At 49.2% G+C, this 22,155-nt stretch overlaps 1 protein-coding gene and 1 pseudogene across 1 annotated transcript in view; one reads left to right on the top strand and one right to left on the bottom strand.

Moving 5' to 3' along the window:
- LOC141111818 (proteasome subunit alpha type-1-like) overlaps positions 1-7,143 on the top strand; it is a 54,235-nt gene extending 47,092 nt beyond the window's left edge. The window contains 4 exon segments of the mRNA XM_073603967.1: positions 841-970; positions 3,028-3,107; positions 4,307-4,411; positions 6,852-7,143. Coding sequence (XP_073460068.1) covers positions 841-970; positions 3,028-3,107; positions 4,307-4,411; positions 6,852-6,908 — 372 coding nt within the window. The 3' untranslated portion in view covers positions 6,909-7,143.
- A 9,188-nt stretch (positions 7,144-16,331) lies between these two features.
- LOC141113035 (U2 spliceosomal RNA) lies at positions 16,332-16,464 on the bottom strand (annotated as a pseudogene).
- Between the last annotated feature and the right edge of the window lie 5,691 nt (positions 16,465-22,155).

The raw sequence follows: 22,155 nt of genomic DNA, 5'->3' as shown, positions 1-22,155 counted from the left end.
CAAAGTGGATTTGCTTTTAGTAAATAAACCCCGATGTTTCTAAACCTCGATCAGACAAGAGATAGCAAGCAACATTGTTTATAAACCTTGATCAGACAGGAGATAGAGAGATACAAAGTAACATTGTTTATAAACATTGATCAGACAGGAGATAGAGAGATACAAAGTAACATTGTTTATAAACATTGATCAGACAGGAGATAGAGAGATACAAAGTAACATTGTTTATAAACATTGATCAGACAGGAGATAGAGAGATACAAAGTAACATTGTTTATAAACATTGATAGACAGGAGATGGAGAGATACAAAGTAACATTGTTTATAAACATTGATCAGACGGGAGATAGAGAGATACAAAGTAACATTGTTTAGAAACATTGATCAGATGGGAGATAGAGAGATACAAAGTAACATTGTTTATAAACATTGATCAGACAGGAGATAGAGAGATACAAAGTAACATTGTTTATAAACATTGATCAGATGGGAGATAGAGAGATACAAAGTAACATTGTTTATAAACATTGATCAGACAGGAGATAGAGAGATACAAAGTAACATTGTTTATAAACATTGATCAGATGGGAGATAGAGAGATACAAAGTAACATTGTTTATAAACATTGATCAGACAGGAGATAGAGAGATACAAAGTAACATTGTTTTCACCATGAGAAATCCTATTTTGCTCTTATAAAACAATATCGATATTTTGACAATTGAGGTTTGTTTAGGTTTTGGAATAACCTCCTTTGATATCTCTCCATGTTCTGAAGTGACGGGTCCTCGTCCTCCTTGTAGTGATAACACATTTCTGTATCTCCCCCCCTTTCGGCAGGACATGGGTCCGCACATCTTCCAGACCTGCCCCTCTGCAAACTACTTTGACTGCAGGGCGATGTCCATCGGGGCACGCTCCCAGTCCGCCCGCACCTACCTGGAGAGACGCATGACGGAGTTCAGCGATTGTGAGTCCAGGGTGTTGTATATGTGGGGGGGGGGGGATGTTTTCTGGAGAGGGTGGGGCCATAGTGTGGGGGAGGGGTAATTGGAAGTAACAGAGCAGCTATGAGACGGCCTCCATTTCTACACCAAATCAAATTCAGTCCTCCCCTTTAGTCTTGCACAGGTGTACCGGCTCCTCCCCTTCAGTCTTGCACAGGTGTCCCGGCTCCTCCCCTTCAGTCTTGCACAGGTGTACCGGCTCCTCCTCTTCAGGCTTGCACAGGTGTCCCGGCTCCTCCCCTTCAGTCTTGCACAGGTGTCCCGGCTCCTCCCCTTCAGTCTTGCACAGGTGTCCCGGCTCCTCCCCTTCAGTCTTGCACAGGTGTCCCGGCTCCTCCCCTTCAGTCTTGCACAGGTGTCCCGGCTCCTCCCCTTCAGTCTTGCACAGGTGTCCCGGCTCCTCCCCTTCAGTCTTGCACAGGTGTCCCGGCTCCTCCCCTTCAGTCTTGCACAGGTGTCCCGGCTCCTCCCCTTCAGGCTTGCACAGGTGTCCCGGCTCCTCCCCTTCAGGCTTGCACAGGTGTCCCGGCTCCTCCCCTTCAGGCTTGCACAGGTGTCCCGGCTCCTCCCCTTCAGGCTTGCACAGGTGTCCCGGCTCCTCCCCTTCAGGCTTGCACAGGTGTCCCGGCTCCTCCCCTTCAGGCTTGCACAGGTGTCCCGGCTCCTCCCCTTCAGGCTTGCACAGGTGTCCCGGCTCCTTCCCTTCAGGCTTGCACAGGTGTCCCGGCTCCTCCCCTTCAGGCTTGCACAGGTGTCCCGGCTCCTCCCCTTCAGGCTTGCACAGGTGTCCCGGCTCCTCCCCTTCAGGCTTGCACAGGTGTCCCGGCTCCTCCCCTTCAGGCTTGCACAGGTGTCCCGGCTCCTCCCCTTCAGGCTTGCACAGGTGTCCCGGCTCCTCCCCTTCAGGCTTGCACAGGTGTCCCGGCTCCTCCCCTTCAGGCTTGCACAGGTGTCCCGGCTCCTCCCCTTCAGGCTTGCACAGGTGTCCCGGCTCCTCCCCTTCAGGCTTGCACAGGTGTCCCGGCTCCTCCCCTTCAGGCTTGCACAGGTGTCCCGGCTCCTCCCCTTCAGGCTTGCACAGGTGTCCCGGCTCCTCCCCTTCAGGCTTGCACAGGTGTCCCGGCTCCTCCCCTTCAGGCTTGCACAGGTGTCCCGGCTCCTCCCCTTCAGGCTTGCACAGGTGTCCCGGCTCCTCCCCTTCAGTCTTGCACAGGTGTCCCGGCTCCTCCCCATCAGTCTTGCACAGGTGTCCCGGCTCCTCCCCTGGACTGAAACGGTTTCCTCTGATTTCACTGCACACTGTGAGCTTCTCACAATGTGCATTAGAAGCAGCAGCAAGTCAGATAGAGCCCCGCCCCATTTCCTGGCTGGAGGACGTCCAGAATCTAGCTCTTTCCTCCCCAGCCTGGCTGCCCCTGGCCCCGCCCCTTTCATTCATTGGATTCAGTTCTTTAAGTCAGGGGGAGGCAGCCTGGGGCCCTCCAGATGTTGTAGAACTACATTTCCCATGGGGCATTGCAACCTGACAGTTATTACTCCCAGAGGCATGATGGGACTTGTAGTTCTACAACAGCTGGAGGGCCCCAGGTTGCCTCCCCCTGCTCTAAGTCATGGAGGCTCAGCATCATATGTGGGCGTTACCTATGCAAATACAGCCTGACTAGGAACGCCCACTCCCCCAGATTGACACCCATACATTAAGACATTTTAATATTTGCATAACTCCTCCCACTGCTTGTATCAGGGCTGAGTGCTCCTGAGAGGAGTGCTGAGGCCGGGGGCTGGGACGTTTTCAGGAAGCGATGTACTGCCCCCTGCCATCCCCTCCCACCAGCCATGATCTACATTGCATAGAGAAACACAGAGACCCAGTCATGACATCACTGGGACTTACATAGGGTGGTCATGAAAATGGAAGCTTCATTATTATATTGATGAGAGGGGAATGGGGGGAACCAGGGAGGGCAAAGTCATTATTTACTCCTGTCCCTGACCCGTGTGATTGGTTGTTCCCATACAGGTAACCTGAATGAGCTGGTGAAGCACGGACTGCGCGCCCTCCGAGAGACTCTCCCTGCAGAACAAGACCTGACCACTAAGGTGACGTCACATCTCCCTTCCCCCACCCCCCCACCACCACTAAGGTGAGGTGACGTCACATCTCCCTTCCCCCACCCCCCGACCACTAAGGTGACGTCACATCTCCCTTCCCCCACCCCCCGACCACTAAGGTGACGTCACATCTCCCTTCCCCCACCCCCCGACCACTAAGGTGACGTCACATCTCCCTTCCCCCACCACCACTAAGGTGACATCACATCTCCCCGCCCCCATCCCCCCCCACCACTAAGGTGACATCACATCTCTCCGCCCCCATCCCCCCTCCGACCGCTAAGGTGACGTCACATCTCCCTTCCCCCATCCCCCCTCCGACCGCTAAGGTGACGTCACATCTCCCCATCCCCCCGACCACTGAGGTGACGTCACATCTCCCCAACCGCTAAGGTGACGTCACATCTCCCCGCCCCCCTCCGACCGCTAAGGTGACGTCACATCTCCCTTCCCCCAACCACTAAGGTGACGTCACATCTCCCCCCGACCGCTAAGGTGACGTCACATCTCCCCGCCCCCATCCCCCGACCACTAAGGTGACATCACATCTCCCTTGCCCCCCCTCCCCCCCACCACCTCTAAGGTGACATCACATCTCCCTCCCCCCCCCCCCCGACCACTAAGGTGACATCGCATCTCCCCCTTCCCCACCCATTAAGGTGACATCACATCTCCCCACCCCCATCCCCCCCACCACCACTAAGGTGACATCACATCTCCCCACCCCCATCCCCCCCCACCACTAAGGTGACAACACATCTCCCTCCCCCCCGACCACTAAGGTGACATCACATCTCCCCACCCCCATCCCCCCCACCACCACTAAGGTGACAACACATCTCCCTCCCCCCCGACCACTAAGGTGACATCACATCTCCCCACCCCCATCCCCCCCACCACCACTAAGGTGACAACACATCTCCCTCCCCCCCCGACCACTAAGGTGACAACACATCTCCCCCCCCCCCCCGACCACTAAGGTGACATCACATCTCCCCACCCCCCCCCCCGACCACTAAGGTGACATCACATCTCCCCATCCCCCCCATCACTAAGGTGACATCACATCTCCCTCCCCCCCCATCACTAAGGTGACATCACATCTCCCTCCCCCCCCCCACCACTAAGGTGACATCACATCTCCCTGATCGGTGTGAGGGAAATAACATGAGAGTTTCTATCTGCAGAACGTCTCGATCGGCATTGTGGGGAAGGAGATGGAGTTCACTATCTATGACGATGATGAGGTGGCTTCATTCCTGGAGGGGCTGGAGGAGAGACCGCAGAGGAAGGTCAGTCATTTCATACAACTTGATGGGAGGGGTCTAGATCCTCTGTCAGCGGGGGCTGGGAGATCTTCTCTCTGTCCTGGTGAAAGCACAGGAAGTGAGGAGAAATCTCCCCCTGTAGGAGCACAAATGGCAGCAAAAGCCCCCGACACAAAGAGCATTGCCGATGGAACGTGTTGGTTGAGTGACGTCACTTGTGCACCTCCCGCGACATCCCAGCCGCCCGTCACTTACCAGTCCTACCATGTGACTCGGGGGCAGTAGTGACATCTGTGACCTCCTCTACCGATCTGTAGTCCCGGATGGGGATTTAAAGCTGAATTCCAGGCTAACCCCGAACTAGTCTAAAAAAGACCCCCAAACCTCTCCATAAAGAGGACCTGTCACTGCCGCCTGCCGGGGTCACCGGGGATGTTTACATCCTTCTGACAGCAATAAAAGATCAAAACAAATTAAAGGGACAGTGTAAAAAAAAAAATAATTTTAAACAAAGCGTCCCCCGCCTCCCTGCACAAAGGCGAACGCATGCGACCGTCCCACACATCAGAGGCGGTCATTCTATCACCACACCTCTACATCTAAAGTGGTGACCTGTAAAGGCTTTTAAAGCGTCTTCGATCGATGGTAACATTTTATGTAGATTGTCGCCGACATGTTTGGTATCTATTTACTCGGCGTAACATCTGTTCGATTTTACAAAAAAATTGGGTTATCATGTTGTGTAGTTTTTTTTTTTTTTTTTGCATTCAAATTCAAAAAAGTGTTTTTTCTTTTCAAAAGAAGCTTTTGAAAAAACGCTTCGCAAATACCGCGTGACGTAAAAAACTGCAAAACCCGCCAGTTTATTTATTTATTCTATAAGGCCTCTGCTTTAAAAAAAAAATATGATGTAAATATAAATGTTTGGGAGGTTCTGAGTAATTTTCTAGCAAAAATTGTGATTGTTACATGTAAACGAAAAGTGGCAGAATAGGCCGGGGGTGGGGGGGTGGGGTGTTAAGCGATTAACCACTTCAGCTCCAGAAAATTTACCCCCCTTCATGACCAGGCCATTTTTTGCGATACAGCACTGCGTTACTTTAACTGACAATTGCGCGGTCGTGCGACACTACATAAATAAAATCGATGTCCCCCCCCCCCCCACAAATAGAGCTTTCTTTTGGTGGTATTTGATCACCTCTGTGTTTTTTTTTGTTTCTTTACTACTTTGCCATTACTAGTACAAATTTCAATAAATGAAAATTCCATAAAAATATTCCCTATTTTGTAAATTCTATAACTTTTGCACAAACCATTCAATATACGCTTATTGAAATTTAGATTTAAAAAAAAATTCTATTGGATATTTATTCTAGCAGAAAGTAAAAAAATTTTTTTTTGCTTTTTTTTTGTTTTGTTTTCAAAATTGTTGGTCCCTTTTTTTTTTCGTTTAAAGCGCAAAGAAATAACCAATAAAAAAAAAAAAAAAAAGTTAAATCTTATTTCTTCATCAATTTAGGGCAATATATATTCTGCTACATATTTTTGGTAAAAAAAAAAAATCCCAATAAGCGTATATATTGATTGGTTTGTGCAAAATTTATAGCATTTACAAAATTCGGGATATTTTTGTGGAATTTTTCATTTATTTTAATTTTTACTAGTAATGGCGGCGATCGGTGACTTATAGCGGGACTGCGACATTGCGGCCGACAATCTGATACTAGTGACACTTTGAGGGGACCAGTGACACCAATACAGTGATCGGTGCTAAATATGTGCACTGTCACTGTACTATAATGACACTGGCTGGGGAAGGGGTTAACAGGGGCGATCAAAGGATTAAATGTGTTCCTAGGGGGTGTTTGCTAACTGTGTGGGGGAGGAGCTTCAACTGTAGGAAGAGAGGAGATCTGTGTTCCTTCTTAGGAGAAACACAGGATCTCTGTCTTACTAATAAAACGGTGATCTGCCTCGGTCAGGAACGATTGGCGGACATCGTGGTCCGCTGGACCCACTGATTGGCTCCCGCTGTGCCCAATCATGTGTGCGCCACAAAACACTGAATTATAAATCTCATACCGGTACGTGGTTTCGCCTGTAGCTGCCGCCGCCCCGCAGTTCATGTCCGTGGGGGCAGTTAAAGTCGTTGGGCGGTTAGCCTGGAATTCTAATTTAATACTTTCACAACTCCACCAATTAAATATTTTGGAGCCCCCCTCCCCTCCCCCCGATATCATTCTGGACGTGTTGCTTGTAGCAGCCAATCAGAAGTGGCCGTTCCTTCCACCCAAACAGAACTGGAAATAGTAAAGAGAGATTCTGATTATTCTGAGCAGTATTTTCTTTGTGCCCACACAGGTGGGGGAGGGGGTGGGGGTGTCATTATCCTCACCGCTGTCACTATGGGAATTCCATGTGTTGTGTGATTTATTATAGTGAACTTCTCCTCTCCTCCCCGCAGGTGGCGCCCCCCGCAGAGGACGTGGCCGACAAACCAGAGGAGCCGATGGAGCACTAGAGTTCATTTTTTGTTTTTTTTACGTTCCTGTTTAGTCGACCATCACTGTCCTCCCGGGTACGGGGTGTACACCCGTCTCTACCACCCCTCCCCCACCCCCCAAGTATGGCATGTACACCCATCCCCCCCCCCCCCGGCTGGGCTGAACAGAAATGGTTCTCTTTTTCTATGACTTGTGTTGATCACTAATGAGGTGAATAAAATAAAATAAAATTTTCCTTGATTTTGAATTTTATTTTTGAAAAGTTTTGATTTTAGGTTTATGTATCGCAGACAGTGACCGTTTCTATATAATTATGATATTGGACTGGGAAGTTTTTTAAATGTTGAAGTGATTTGTAAACCTCTCATACATGAAATCTGAACAAAGCACTTCCGTCTATAGTGTGTACTTGTCTCAGTCCAGAGCACTGCAGGCTTCTAGTCACTTCTGACTGTCTGAGATGATGTCATCGGGTGATCTCAGGACCCCGCCCTGCCTCCCCCAGCACGTGATTGACAGCCTCAGCTGTGCATGTTTTCTATTCCCTCCACTCGGGTCTCAAATTACACCCAGCTCCTATGCTGTGCAGTGTGTGTAACATCAGATTCCTCCCCCCTCCCCTGTCTGGACGTTCATAAGGTATTATTTTGGTAACATCCGCTGTGTATGTTGCAGTGACTTTAATGGAATCCTCTATGCACTTTCTTTTACGTGTTTCGCCCCATGGCTTTTTCAGGAAGTATATATATATATATATATGCATACAGGATACTACCAAAGACACAAAAGTATATGTAAGATTCAACGTTCTATGGATTTCAATTAGGTTTTTTTTTTTTTTATCGGCGAGTACAAGTACTGATACTTTCGGTCATGTATATGTATGTATATATAATCTCTCTCTCACCCCCTCTCTCTACCCCTCTCTCACCTCTCTCTCTCTCTCTCTCTCTCTCTCTCTCTCTCTCTCTCTCTCTCTCTCTTTTTTTATATATATATATATATATATATATATAGAGGGAGAGAGAGAGATATATAATGTGTATATTTATCTCTCTCTCTCTCTCTCTCTCTCTCTCTCTCTCTCTCTCTCTCGATATATATAGATATATATAGATATATATATCTAGAGAGAGATTATATATACATACGTATACATGACTGAAAGTATCAGTACTTGTACTCGCCGATAAAAAAAAAAACCTAATTGAAATCCATAGAACGTTGAATCTTACATATACTTTTGTGTCTTTGGTAGTATCCTGTATGCATATATATATACTTCCTGAAAAAGCCATGGGGCGAAACATGTAAAAAGTGCATAGAGGATTCCATTAAAGTCACTGCAACATACACAGTGGATGTTACCAAAATAATACCTTATGAACTTCCATCCTTATGAACTTATCCTTGGATTGCGAGCATAATTCGTTTTGGAAACATGCCCCACCTGACAGGAAACACAATCAACAAGATTTAAAGGGCCCCTCCCTTCCCTCTGTCCCTCAGTTATTGATTGTGTTTCCACAGGAAGGCAGACTTTCTCAGCAGGCAACCCCTTCATTGGGGGAGGTGGGGCCTGAGCAACGAGGTGTTTTCTCTAGTTTGCCAATGCTTCGGCAAGCCGGAGATGGACTTGTTTGCCTCCAAGAAGAACAGGAAGGTTCCCAAGTTCTTCTCCCTGGCCAGGGGGCCGGGCTCCTGGGGAGTAGATGCACTAGCCCAAAGCTGGGATTTCGCCCTAGCACATGCATTTCCTTCCCTGGTGCTCACTCCCCGGGTTTTACAGAAACTGTCCCGGTCAAACGGGTGCCTTATCCTAATTGCGCCCTGGTGGCCGAGACGGGCATGGTTCCCCACCCTGAAGAGATGGTTGGTGGCTCCTCCATTCCATCTCCCCTCCAATCACGATCTCCTCCACCAGGGACCAGTTTTACACCCAGATCCCGGGTTTTTTTTCCCTGACGGCTTGGTGAGATCCTCAAGACGTAAGGGCTGTTCTGAAGAAGTGATTGATACACTTTTATCAAGTAGAAAGCCAGTCACTAGACAGATTTACGCTAAGGTCTGGAAGGTCTTCTCTTGCTGGCCTCAGTCTAGAGGGGTCTCAAACTGGCGGCCCTCCAGCTGTTGGGAAACCTACAAGTCCCATGAGGCATTGCAAGACTGACACTTACAAGCACGACTCCCACAGGCAGAGGCAAGATGGGACTTGTAGTTTCGCAACAGCTGGAGGGCCACCAGTTTGAGACCCCCTGGTCTACAGAAAAGTCTCTTGGAATAATCCCAGCGGTCCTGGATTTTCTCCAGGACAGGGCTGACCAGGGTTTAGCAGTCAATATCCTCAGAGTCCAGGTTGCAGCCTTGTCAGTTTTTCTGGATAATAAGCTGGCCCTTAACCCACTCATAAAAAGATTTTTGTCAGCTAGGGAAAGAGTTACCCCGGTGAAAACCAACAGGTTTCCACCTTGGGACTTGTCCCTTCAGGGCTTTTCTTTTTTTTTTTTTTTTTTTTTTTTTTTAAACATTAGGTGCTGGAACGCAACCACGACCCCCCCCCCCCCCAAAAGCGCTCCTCTACACACACCCTCCAAATCACATCAAATAGTGGGTGTGGTCAGTTAAATTTTACAAACCGTAGGAGGGTCTTAAAGGTCATTAAAGTGGTGTTCCGGCCGAAATGATACTTTTTAAATAAAAATACCCCAATAATACACAAGCTTAATGTATTCTAGTAAAGTTAGTCTGTAAACTAAGGTCTGTTTTGTTAGTTTATAGCAGTAGTTTGTTATTTTATAAACTTACAGCAGGCCGTGGCCATCTTAAGTGTGGGCATCTGAAGCCAGACTGTATTTCTTCCTGGATCTCATCCTTGCAGATCTCGCACATGCTCAGTGCAGCAGTGTAATAGGTTTCAGGTCAGGTTTCCATAGCAACGGGCAGTGTCAGAGGAAGTTGCCGCCTCTTCCCAGAAGGCATTGCAAACAAGAAATGATGCGATGGGCCGCGGCCAGGGAGGAGGAAGTGAAAAATGAATACAGCAGATATACAGGAGGTGCTGAGAAAAAAAATTTAAAAATATCCAATTTGTTTACAGTGCGCAGTTTAGTGAGGGATGCTGAAGAGTTGTAAAAGTGGGTGGAACTCCCCTTTAAATACCAAGAGTGCAGAGCTGTCACTTGTAAACACAGAAACCGGACTTTTGTGTTTACAAGTGATAGTGGTGGGCAGGGAGCAGAGGGCCTGAGCCAGAGGGTGGTGGAACTGAGTTCCACCAAGTCCCCCCTGAAAAAAAGCCCTGCTAGTATTAGATGCCCCTAACTAAAGCAGGTCACACATGGTTGAATTTCGAACAAATTTTCTTTTCAAAATCAGAATGTTCGTTTTTTTTTTTTTTTTGTGATCCGATGGCGCCACCATTGATTTTCGAAATTCGGCCGACCAAGCCTTCAATTTCACCTCCATGTTGTTACAGAAAAGAATTTTCGTGGCCGGGAATCTTCTTCTTTTCTCTCCGTAAATTTTCTTTTCTTATTACATTTCTCGCACGATTCTCCCATCATTGATTAGAAAATCGTTTGTTTTTCTAAAAATTTCCAACATGTCCGATTCCTCAAATTTGATTGCAGCGCGAAAATCGGCCGTTGTTGCAGCTCCATTAACCACTTCCGGACCGCTCACTGTATATATACGTCATTTTTTAAAAGATGGATATCTCGGTAACGGCAGCAGCTGCTGCCACAACCGAGGTATCCATCTTTAGGGCTTGGCGATTCTGTACACGATAATGGTGGTCTCTGCGGCGGGTTCGCCGCGAGATCACCGTTATCGGCGGCGGGAGAGGTGCCACCCCCCACTCCCGCCACTCTCCCGCACCCTCCGCCGCTTACCGGAGCCGTCGGCAGCGGCGGAGGCGATCGGGTCCTTTCCCTTCCGCAGTATGGAGACGAGTGAGGCTAAGATGGCCCCCGCCCATCTCCATACCATAGGACGGCCGGAGCGACGTCATTACGTCAGCTCTGCCCACTTCTCTTAAAGGCACAGTTTTTTTTGTGTCATTTTTTTAAACAACTTTTTTTTTTTTTGCATTTTAGTCCTAATATGAGATGTGAGGACTTTTTGACCCCCAGATCTCATATTTAAGAGGACCTGTCATGCTTTTTTCTATTACAAGGGATGTGTACATTCCTTGTAATAGGAATAAAAGTGATCCAAATTTTTTTTTTTTTTAAAAACAGTGAAAAAATAAATAAAATAAAGTAAAATAAATAATAAAAAAAAAAAAAATTTTTAAAGCGCCCTGTCTCGACAAGCTTGCGCGCAGAAGCGAACGCATACGTGAGTAGCGCCCACATATGAAAACGGTGGTCAAACCACACATGTGAGGTATCGCCGCGACCGATAGAGTGAGAGCAATAATTCTAGCCCTAGACCTCCTCTGTAACTCAAAACATGCAATCTGTAGAATTTTTTTAACGTCGCCTATGGAGATTTTTAAGGGTAAAAGTTTGACGCCATTCCACGAGCGGGCGCAATTTTGAAGCGTGACATGATGGGTATCAATTTACTTGGCGTAACATTATATTTCACAATATAAAAAAAAAAATTGGGCTAACTTTACTGTTGTCTTATTTTTTAAATCAAAAAAGTGAATTTTTTCCAAAAAAAGTGCGCTTAGAAGACCGCTGCGCAAATACGGTGCAAAAAAAAGTATTGCAATGGCCGCTATTTTATTCTCTAGGGTGTTAGAAAAAAAAAAAAACAATATATAATGTTTGGGGGTTCTAAGTAATTTTCTAGCAAAAAAAAACTGTTTTAAACATGTAAACACCTAAAATCCAAAACGAGGCTGGTCTTAAAGTGTTTTTTAATGGTGCGAAATTCATACGAAAATTCTTTCATACGATTTTCGAAAGAAAATTCTTACGAAATTTCGAACCGTGTATGGGCCGGCATTAGGGACCTTTTTGAGCCGGTGGCTCAAGTTTTCAGTTCATTTTCTTTCCCTTTTTAAAATGGCTTTCCTTCTGGCGATCGCGACAGCCAGAAGAGTTGGCGATCTACAGGCTCTGACGATTAAAGAGCCCTTTTTGTTGCTCCTGGAGGATAGGGTAATCCTCAGACAGGGTCCTTTAAATTTGCCAAAAGTGACTTCGGATTTTCACAGGTCACAGAAGTTCCCTCTTTTTGTCAGAATCCTAAAAATGATAAGGAAGAAAAGTTTCATTTATTAGATGTTAGAAGATGTCTATTGGTCTATTTAGAAGGAATCATTTGATTCATTAGAAGAAGGGTCTTCAGGGCTCCAAGCCAACGATAGCCAGGTGGATTAGGCAGACTAATCCCTGTAGCCTATGAACATTCGGGCAAGCCTGTCCCAACTCATTGAAAAGCTCACTCCACTAGATCTCTGGCGACCTCCTGGGCAGAGAGGGCAGGCGCTTCGATTGATCAAATCTGCAGAGCCAGCGACTTGCGACGAGCCAAAATACCTTCCTGAAGGCACTACGGAGTGGAGCTGTTGTCCTCTCGGGACTTGGCGTTTGGCAGGAAGGTCCTACAGGCGGTGGTGCCACCCTAAGGTTGGCCTGAACTTCTTGTTCATCGTCTCAGGTGTGCCGTCCTGGAGGATGACTGGAGAAAATTACCAGTAACACTTCACCGGTAACGGGTTTTCTAGGTAATCTTCCAGGACGGCAGGCCTACTTCCCGAACCCGAATTGTTGGTGGGTTGTTTTTTTTTTTTTTTTTTACAGATCTGGCACCGGTGTGGGTTTATACTTTGTCATAACTGAGGGACAGAGGCAAGGGAGGGGCCTTTTATACCTTGTTGATTGCGTTTCCTGGCAGGTGGGACTCGTCATCTCAGGTGTGCCGTCCTGGAAGATTTCCTAGAAAACCCGTTACCTGTAAGTGTAACTGGTAATTTTTTTGGCTGGATCTACACTTAAAAAAAAAAAAAAAAAAAAAAAAGTCCCTGTTCTGACTTACAAATTCAACTTAAAGTGGGGTTCCACCCAAAAAACAAAAATACCTGTAAAAATTCTAAAAAACAAAAAACAAAAAAACATTTGGATATTTTTTTTTTTTTTACTTACCTCTAAATGCCTGTTGCTAGGTGGTCCCTCGTAGTCTGCCTCTTTCAGTGCCTGGGCTGGTGACATCACTTCCCCCTCGGCACAGGAAGGGCTCCGCTCTGCTCCCTCCCTCCTGTCAATCATCTGGGACCCATTACAGGTCCCAGGTGATTGAGCGGCCAATCACGGCGCGTGGCGCCACTCGCGCATGCGCAGTGGGTGCCAGGCTGTGAAGCCACAGCCCGGCGCCCACAGTTGAAATGCCGACGAGCGGAGGGGGGGGGACGAGCGGGGCTTCGATCCCCCCGCATCGCTGGACCCAGGGACAGGTAAGTGTCCAATTAAAAGTCAGCAGCTGCAGTATTTGTAGCTGCTGACTTTTAATTTTTTTTTTTTTTTTTTTGACGGCCCCCCTGGGTGGAACAAACCTACAGACCCGATCTGGTTCGTAACTCGGGGACTGCCTGTATATAGAAAGGGATTAAAGCGCCATCTAGTGGGCAGTTTAAAAAAAAATGTTAGAACTCGCTGTACATATCTGGCCAAATAATCCATAGAGGTGTCTCGGTCCGCCGATGGTAGCGAATCGTGGCCACTGGAGGTGCTCAGAGGGCTGGAGAAGTTCCAGGACTCCGCGGGTATGGGGCGGAAGTGATGTCGGCGTGGGGGCGGACCTTCCTGTACATCTCCCCCAGCCCTGGGAGCACCTCCAGCGGCCCTGATTTGCTACCATCGGCGGACCGAGACACCTCTGTGGATTATTTGACCAGATATGTACAGCGAGTTCTAACATTTTTTAAACTGCCCACTAGATGGCGCTTCAATCCCTTTCTATATCATATCTTATATACATACACTAATATATATATATATTATCACACAAGGCATGTGATTCTTTTCAGTGCAATTCGCACCCATTCATTTTGTATTGAACAAAATATTAATTTTGTATTGACCCAAATCGCACCGTAAAGTATCTGGAGCATTTGGGTGGGTACCAACACTCGCCCCGATGCTCGCTATCAGTATTGGTGCATCCATAATTTTGATAATAAATGCTTGTACAAAGAGAACAAAAATAAATACATTTTAAACCTCCCCACAAACCAATCCTCCGATCCCCATCAGAGACGTGTCGCTGGGATGGACGAGCAGAGGGTCCGGGAGCACAGCGGGGGAGGGTATGATTGGCCAGAATAGAACTCACATATTTTGGTGGCGATCGTTGCGGAGCCAGGCAGGATGTGGCGTCACATGACTGATGAAGGGGTCCTGCGTGGCTCTGAAATGTCGCCATTATATCATTATCCTGTGATCGCTGAATAAAGCTTTGGCCCCATTTCGGAGGTCCTGGTGACGTCTTGCTTTGCTCTCTCATTGGGTGACAACTCTCTTCCTGTCTCCTAATTGTACTCCGTTGTTGTCACACCAATTTCATATGGAGGTTTCAGCACGCAGGACGCGGTCCTCTGTTGTCACCGTAGAGGAACCCGCCCTGAGATACGCCGTGTAGCCATCGCTGGAGGGTATGTGGCCGGGAAGTGGCTGCAAAGAGGCTGCAGGAGATCAGCAGCACTGAGCTGTGCCAAAGGAGGGGTGGGGGGGAGTAAAAAATAATAAAGATGTTCACCTCTATTTTAATATCACTACTGCTATCTATGCAATAAAACGTCAGATTGAAGCTGACCACGCACGTTCCTATCCTTTCTCACACTTTAATTTCCCGTTTCTTTACAATTCGATGTTCTCATTTTGATTTGAAGATATTTTGAAGGCCGAGTACAATTTGTACAATTTGTGGGTTTAAAGCTGAACTCCAGGATAAAAAAAAACTGTCATGTAAACAGATTCCTCAATAGACACAAAGAAAATCCATCCAACCTGTGCAAACCCGGATATTACCATGTAAATCTAGCGGTGACATCATCACTGTACATTGCCTGGGCAGAGGGCAGAAATGTGGGCAGGGCCCAGCAGGCTCCACCCACTACAGGAGGGGGCGGAGACAAGACCAGTCACCCTGTACTAGGAGAGAGAGCAGAGTTGTAGGAGGGGCCCATCAGGCTCCACCCACTACAGAAAACTACATGAGGTGGGCGGAGACAAGAACAGTCCCCCAGCACAAGGAGGGAGAGTAGAGCTGTGGGAGGGGCCCATCAGGCTCCACCCACTACAGAAAACTACATGAGGGGGCGGAGACAAGACCAGTCACCCTGTACAAGGAGAGGAAGCAGAGCTGTAGGAGGGGTTCAGCAGGCTCCACCTATTACAGGAAGGGGCGGAGACAAGACCAGTCCCCCTTTTTTTTTTTTTTTTTTTTTTTTTTTTTTTTTTTAAAGCCAGTGGCGTGCAAAACACACCTCAAAAACTTCCACCCGGTGCCAAAAAAAAAGTGCCCACACATAGAGAGTGAAACACAAAAACGTGCAACGGGTGTACAGAGTCCCCCACTAGGGAAGGACCTTACCCTGATTCCCCGGGGCGTTAGGCTCCAGACAGGGACTGAGGTACTCAGACAAAGGGTCCATCCGGCCGAAACCAGGCGGACCCCCACAACTGGAAGGACTGCCGAAGCAGACCAACCCAAGTACAGTGGGGCTCTCCCGAAGAGAGACCCCTCAAAGGAGAGGGCGAACCAAGCCAAAAGGCCTATGTCCACCCCCTCCCAAGACTTTCAGAGTAGGCCCGAGGACCCACACCCTACTCGCCACACAGTGACAGAACGTGTATACAAAGACAACCAAAAAAAAGACAAAAAGGTGACAAACAGGGGTAAAAGAAAGAGTGGGGAAGAGTGAGATGGGAGAGTGAAAGTGGCCATTGTGCTATACAACGGCCGGCCCTCCGGCCAGGCATAAAAATTTCCCCTGGTCCTGGCCAAAAGGCCCGGCCCAAGAGGCAGGTGCGAAAAACGTGTGTTGTGGTGAAAGTGACCATGGTGCCATAAAATCAAGTGCTTTCACACCGTGACTATACGGCACCCCTGAACTGCCACTTCAGGGGCACATTCACCACTGGCTTTTCGAAAAAGCCCTGACCACCCAGCCCAGACCACAGCAGACCCCACCACAGACAGGGAGGATATGGAGATCAGGAAGCCGGAAAGAGCCCTTTACCATCAGGCTCTGCCGTCGCTCCCATCACTCCTAATTACATTCAGGAAGTACTTGCCACTCCCTCCCCCCCCTTGCAAGGCAGGAGTAAGCGTTCTCTCCCAAATAACTGTCTGGAGTGGAGCTAGATCCGCCCCAATCCAGGACAGAAGGCCAGGGTCCCGACCCTCTGGTTCAGACCCCGTGGTTCTCTATCCCCATCAGAAGGCTTCCCTTTCGGCTACGAACCGCTCCAGGTCACCTTCACTCCAGCAGGTTTTGCATAGCAACCGCAATCCCATCTCTATTTCGCCATAGATCAGGGACGGAAGCAAGCGCCACCTCCTGGAAACTGATAAGAACAGATACTACACTTGATCTTCGCCAAAAGGCCGAGAAGCAATTAGCAATAATCACGCCTCAGTTGAACCTCATTGGCTATGATACTGCCACTGCTTGCATCAGGACTGAGGGCTCCTGAGAGGAGTACTGAGGCCAGGGGGGCGGGATGTTTTCAGGAAGCTGTGTACAGCCCCCTGCCGGCCGGTCCCTCCCACCAGCCAGGATCTGCCTGCATTGCATAGAGAAGCACCGAGACCCGGTGATGACATCACTGCTGGGACTAAACTATGTAATAAAATCTGAAAGGTATATTGATGAGGGGGAGGGGGAACCAGGGGAGGTGAAATAGAAGCAGATTAAACTTCAGCTTTAAAGTTTTTCCTCCCCGAATGTCAGCGCAGACCACTAGAGGGCGACACATGTCCGTCCTCCCCGCCCCGGGCACAGCGCCACGCCAGATGTTCTGTGATGGAAGCCCCTCCCCCCCCCGGATGCTCCTCTGGCCCAGGCTGGGTGTTATGGAAGGGGTGTGGCCGTATTGTTTCCCCTCCGAGAGGTAATTACAGAAAAATCCGACTCTCCACCAAACTTCCCATCCGGAATCCCTTCCTTCCCCCGCTGTGTCCTGAGGAGACGTCCCGCCACGAGGAACCGGGCGCTAAATTATAGGACAACTCCGGGGGGTGATTACAGGAACCACCCCCCCCCCCCTGAAAGATGGGTCAATGGGGACATTCACCAACCGAGAGAAGAGGAGCGGTGTATGGAGAGGACATGGGGGGCGCTCATCATCCTCGGGGGGGGCGCTCATCATCTTCAGGGGGGGCGCTCATCATCCTTGGAGGGGGCGCTCATCATCTTCAGGGGGGGCATTCATCATCTTCAGGGGGGGCGCTCATCATCCTCGGAGGGGGCGCTCATCATCTTCAGGGGGGGCAGTCATCATCTTCGGGGGGGCAGTCATCATCTTCAGGGGGGGCGCTCATCATCCTCGGAGGGGGCGCTCATCATCTTCGGGGGGGTAGTCATCATCTTCAGGGGGGGCACTCATCATCCTCGGAGGGGGCGGTCATCATCCTCAGAGGGGGCGGTCATCATCCTGGGGGTGGGCGCTCATCATCCTGGGGGGCACTCATCATCCTCGGGGGGTTCATCATCCTCATGGGGGCGCTCATCATCTTCAGGGGGGCGCTCATCATCATTCTAAGGGGGCGCTCATCATTCTCAGGGGGGCTCTTATGATCCTCAGGGGGGCACTAATCATCCTCAGGGGGGCTCTTATCATCCTCGGGGGGCGCTCATCATCCTCAGGGGGGCTCTTATCATCCTCGGGGGGCGCTCATCATCCTCAGGGGGGCTCTTATCATCCTCGGGGGGGCTCTTATCATCCTCAGGGGGGCTCTTATCATCCTCATGGGGGCGCTCATCATCCTCAGGGGGGCTCTTATCATCCTCAGGGGGGCTCTTATCATCCTCAGGGGGGCGCTCATCATCCTCAGGGGGGCTCTTATCATCCTCAGGGGGGCTCTTATCATCCTCGGGGGGGCTCTTATCATCCTCATGGGGGCGCTCATCATCCTCAGGGGGGCTCTTATCATCCTCAGGGGGGCTCTTATCATCCTCAGGGGGGCTCTTATCATCCTCAGGGGGGCTCTTATCATCCTCAGGGGGGCTCTTATCATCCTCAGGGGGGCTCTTATCATCCTCATGGGGGCGCTCATCATCCTCAGAGGGGCTCTTATCATCCTCATGGAGGCGCTCATCATCCTCAGGGGGGCTCTTATCATCCTCGGGCGCTCATCATCCTCAGGGGCGCTCATCATCCTCAGGGGGGCGCTCATCATCCTCAGGGGGGCTCTTATCATCCTCAGGGGGGCGCTCATCATCCTCAGGGGCGCTCATCATCCTCAGGGGGGCGCTCATCATCCTCAGGAGGGCTCAGTCTATATCTGTTTTTCTTTTTCTTGCATTTAATACATCCGGCAGTGGCGGCTGGTACTCCATTTTTTTGGGGAGGCAAAACTGCCCGTTATCACCCATCCCCCACGCTGTCACCTGATCTCCAGCCCACCAGCCCCGCACTTACCCCCCCCATCCAGGTCACAGGGCAGCGCTTCCTCCTCAGCGGCCAATACGATCGCTTCTCCACTCGGCCAATCGGGTCTCAGGACCAGCCTTCATGATTGGCTGGGAGGAGAATCAGGAAAGCAATAGTGAATATTAATTTGCTAATGTCACACAACTGGGTGGGCTCGGGGCGCAGAGACCACCCTTTTTTGAAGCCAATTAGAGCCTCAGACTTGAAATCACAGGCTTCTAAAAAACAAAACAAAAAACCCCCCCATTGCAATCCATGCGTCCGGCGCCCTGCATTAGGATCAGGGGGGAGGGGCCCCCTATGGACGGCCCGCCACCGACGTCCGGGATAATTAATATATTGTCTAAATCCATTCATCATGTGACTTCTTCTGGAATCTCAGTGATCTTTGTGCATTTCCCCCGGATCTGTGCAGTCATCCCGTGTGAGACTTCCTGTGATAAAGACCAATCACTGCTGTCCTCTCTCCTTGTGCAGGGGGACTGGTCTTGTCTCCGCCCCTTCCTGTAATAGGTGGAGCCTGCTGAACCCCTCCTACAGCTCTGCTTCCTCTCCTTGTACAGGGTGACTGGTCTTGTCTCCGCCCCCTTCCTGTTGTTTTCTCTAGTGGGTGGAGCCTGCTGAACCCCTCCTACAGCTCTGCTTCCTCTCCTTGTACAGGGTGACTGGTCTTGTCTCCGCCCCCTCATGTAGTTTTCTGTAGTGGGTGGAGCCTGATGGGCCCCTCCCACAGCTCTACTCTCCCTCCTTGTGCTGGGGGACTGTTCTTGTCTCCGCCCACCTCATGTAGTTTTCTGTAGTGGGTGGAGCCTGATGGGCCCCTCCTACAACTCTGCTCTCTCTCCTAGTACAGGGTGACTGGTCTTGTCTCCGCCCCCTCCTGTAGTGGGTGGAGCCTGCTGGGCCCTGCCCACATTTCTGCCCTCTGCCCAGGCAATGTACAGTGATGATGTCACCGCTAGATTTACATGGTAATATCCGGGTTTGCACAGGTTGGATGGATTTTCTTTGTGTCTATTGAGGAATCTGTTTACATGACAGTTTTTTTTTTATCCTGGAGTTCAGCTTTAAACCCACAAATCGTACAAATTGTACTCGGCCTTCAAAATATCTTCAAATCAAAATGAGAACATCGAATTGTAAAGAAACGGGAAATTAAAGTGTGAGAAAGGATAGGAACGTGCGTGGTCAGCTTCAATCTGACGTTTTATTGCATAGATAGCAGTAGTGATATTAAAATAGAGGTGAACATCTTTATTATTTTTTTACTCCCCCCCACCCCTCCTTTGGCACAGCTCAGTGCTGCTGATCTCCTGCAGCCTCTTTGCAGCCACTTCCCGGCCACATACCCTCCAGCGATGGCTACACGGCGTATCTCAGGGCGGGTTCCTCTACGGTGACAACAGAGGACCGCGTCCTGCGTGCTGAAACCTCCATATGAAATTGGTGTGACAACACCGGAGTACAATTAGGAGACAGGAAGAGAGTTGTCACCCAATGAGAGAGCAAAGCAAGACGTCACCAGGACCTCCGAAATGGGGCCAAAGCTTTATTAAGCGATCACAGGATAATGATATAATGGCGACGTTTCAGAGCCACGCAGGACCCCTTCATCAGTCATGTGACGTCACATCCTGCCTGGCTCCGCAACGATCGCCACCAAAATATGTGAGTTCTATTCTGGCCAATCATACCCTCCCCCGCTGTGCTCCCGGACCCTCTGCTCGTCCATCCCAGCGACACGTCCCTGGTGGGGATCGGAGGATTGGTTTGTGGGGGGGGGGGGTTAAATGTATTTATTTTTGTTCTCTTTGTACAAGCATTTATTATCAAAATTATGGATGCACCAATACTGATAGCGAGCATCGGGGCGAGTGTTGGTACCCACCCAAATGCTCCAGATACTTTACGGTGCGATTTGGGTCAATACAAAATTAATATTTTGTTCAATACAAAAAGAATGGGTGCGAATTGCACTGAAAAGAATCACATGCCTTGTGTGATATATATATATATATATATATATATATATATATATATATATATATATATATATATATATATTAGTGTATGTATATAAGATATGATATAGAAAGGGATTGAAGCGCCATCTAGTGGGCAGTTTAAAAAATGTTAGAACTCGCTGTACATATCTGGTCAAATAATCCACAGAGGTGTCTCGGTCCGCCGATGGTAGCAAATCAGGGCCGCTGGAGGTGCTCCCAGGGCTGGGGGAGATGTACAGGAAGGTCCGCCCCCACGCCGACATCACTTCCGCCCCATACCCGCGGAGTCCCGGAACTTCTCCTCCAGCCCTCTGAGCATCTCCAATGGCCCTGATTCGCTACCATCGGCGGACCGAGACACCTCTATGGATTATTTGGCCAGATATGTACAGCGAGTTCTAACATTTTTTTTTAAACTGCCCACTAGATGGCGCTTTAATCCCTTTCTATATACAGGCAGTCCCCGGGTTACGAACCAGATCGGGTCTGTAGGTTTGTTCCACCCAGGGGGGGCCGTCAAAAAAAAAAAAAAAAAAAATTAAAAGTCAGCAGCTACAAATACTGCAGCTGCTGACTTTTAATTGGACACTTACCTGTCCCTGGGTCCAGCGATGCGGGGGGATTGAAGCCCCGCTCGCCCCCCACCCCTCCGCTCGTCGGCGCCGGCATTTCAACTGTGGGCGCCGGGCTGTGGCTTCACAGCCTGGCACCCACTGCGCATGCGCGAGCGGCGCCGCGCGCCGTGATTGGCCGCTCAATCACCTGGGACCTGTAATGGGTCCCAGATGATTGACAGGAGGGAGGGAGCAGAGCGGAGCCCTTCCTGTGCCGAGGGGGAAGTGATGTCACCAGCCCAGGCACTGAAAGAGGCAGACTACGAGGGACCCCCTAGCAACAGGCATTTAGAGGTAAGTGAAAAAAAAAAAAATATCCAAATTTTTTTTGTTTTTTTTTTTAGAATTTTTACAGGTATTTTTGTTTTTTGGGTGGAACCCCACTTTAAGTTGAATTTGTAAGTCAGAACAGGGACTTTTTTTTTTTTTTTAAGTGTAGATCCAGCCAAAAAAATTACCAGTTACACTTACAGGTAACGGGTTTTCTAGGAAATCTTCCAGGACGGCACACCTGAGATGACGAGTCCCACCTGCCAGGAAACGCAATCAACAAGGTATAAAAGGCCCCTCCCTTGCCTCTGTCCCTCAGTTATGACAAAGTATAAACCCACACCGGTGCCAGATCTGTAAAAAAAAAAAAAAAAACAACCCACCAACAATTCGGGTTCGGGAAGTAGGCCTGCCGTCCTGGAAGATTACCTAGAAAACCCGTTACCGGTGAAGTGTTACTGGTAATTTTCTCCAGTCATCCTCCAGGACGGCACACCTGAGACGATGAACAAGAAGTTCAGGCCAACCTTAGGGTGGCACCACCGCCTGTAGGACCTTCCTGCCAAACGCCAAGTCCCGAGAGGACAACAGCTCCACTCCGTAGTGCCTTCAGGAAGGTATTTTGGCTCGTCGCAAGTCGCTGGCTCTGCAGATTTGATCAATCGAAGCGCCTGCCCTCTCTGCCCAGGAGGTCGCCAGAGATCTAGTGGAGTGAGCTTTTCAATGAGTTGGGACAGGCTTGCCCGAACGTTCATAGGCTACAGG

Source organism: Aquarana catesbeiana, linkage group LG11 (genome assembly GCF_042186555.1).
Source record: "Aquarana catesbeiana isolate 2022-GZ linkage group LG11, ASM4218655v1, whole genome shotgun sequence".
NCBI classification, from domain to species: Eukaryota; Metazoa; Chordata; class Amphibia; order Anura; family Ranidae; genus Aquarana; species Aquarana catesbeiana.
The sequence above is the reverse complement of the archived record's forward strand: the minus strand, read 5'-3'. Positions and strand labels throughout refer to the sequence as shown.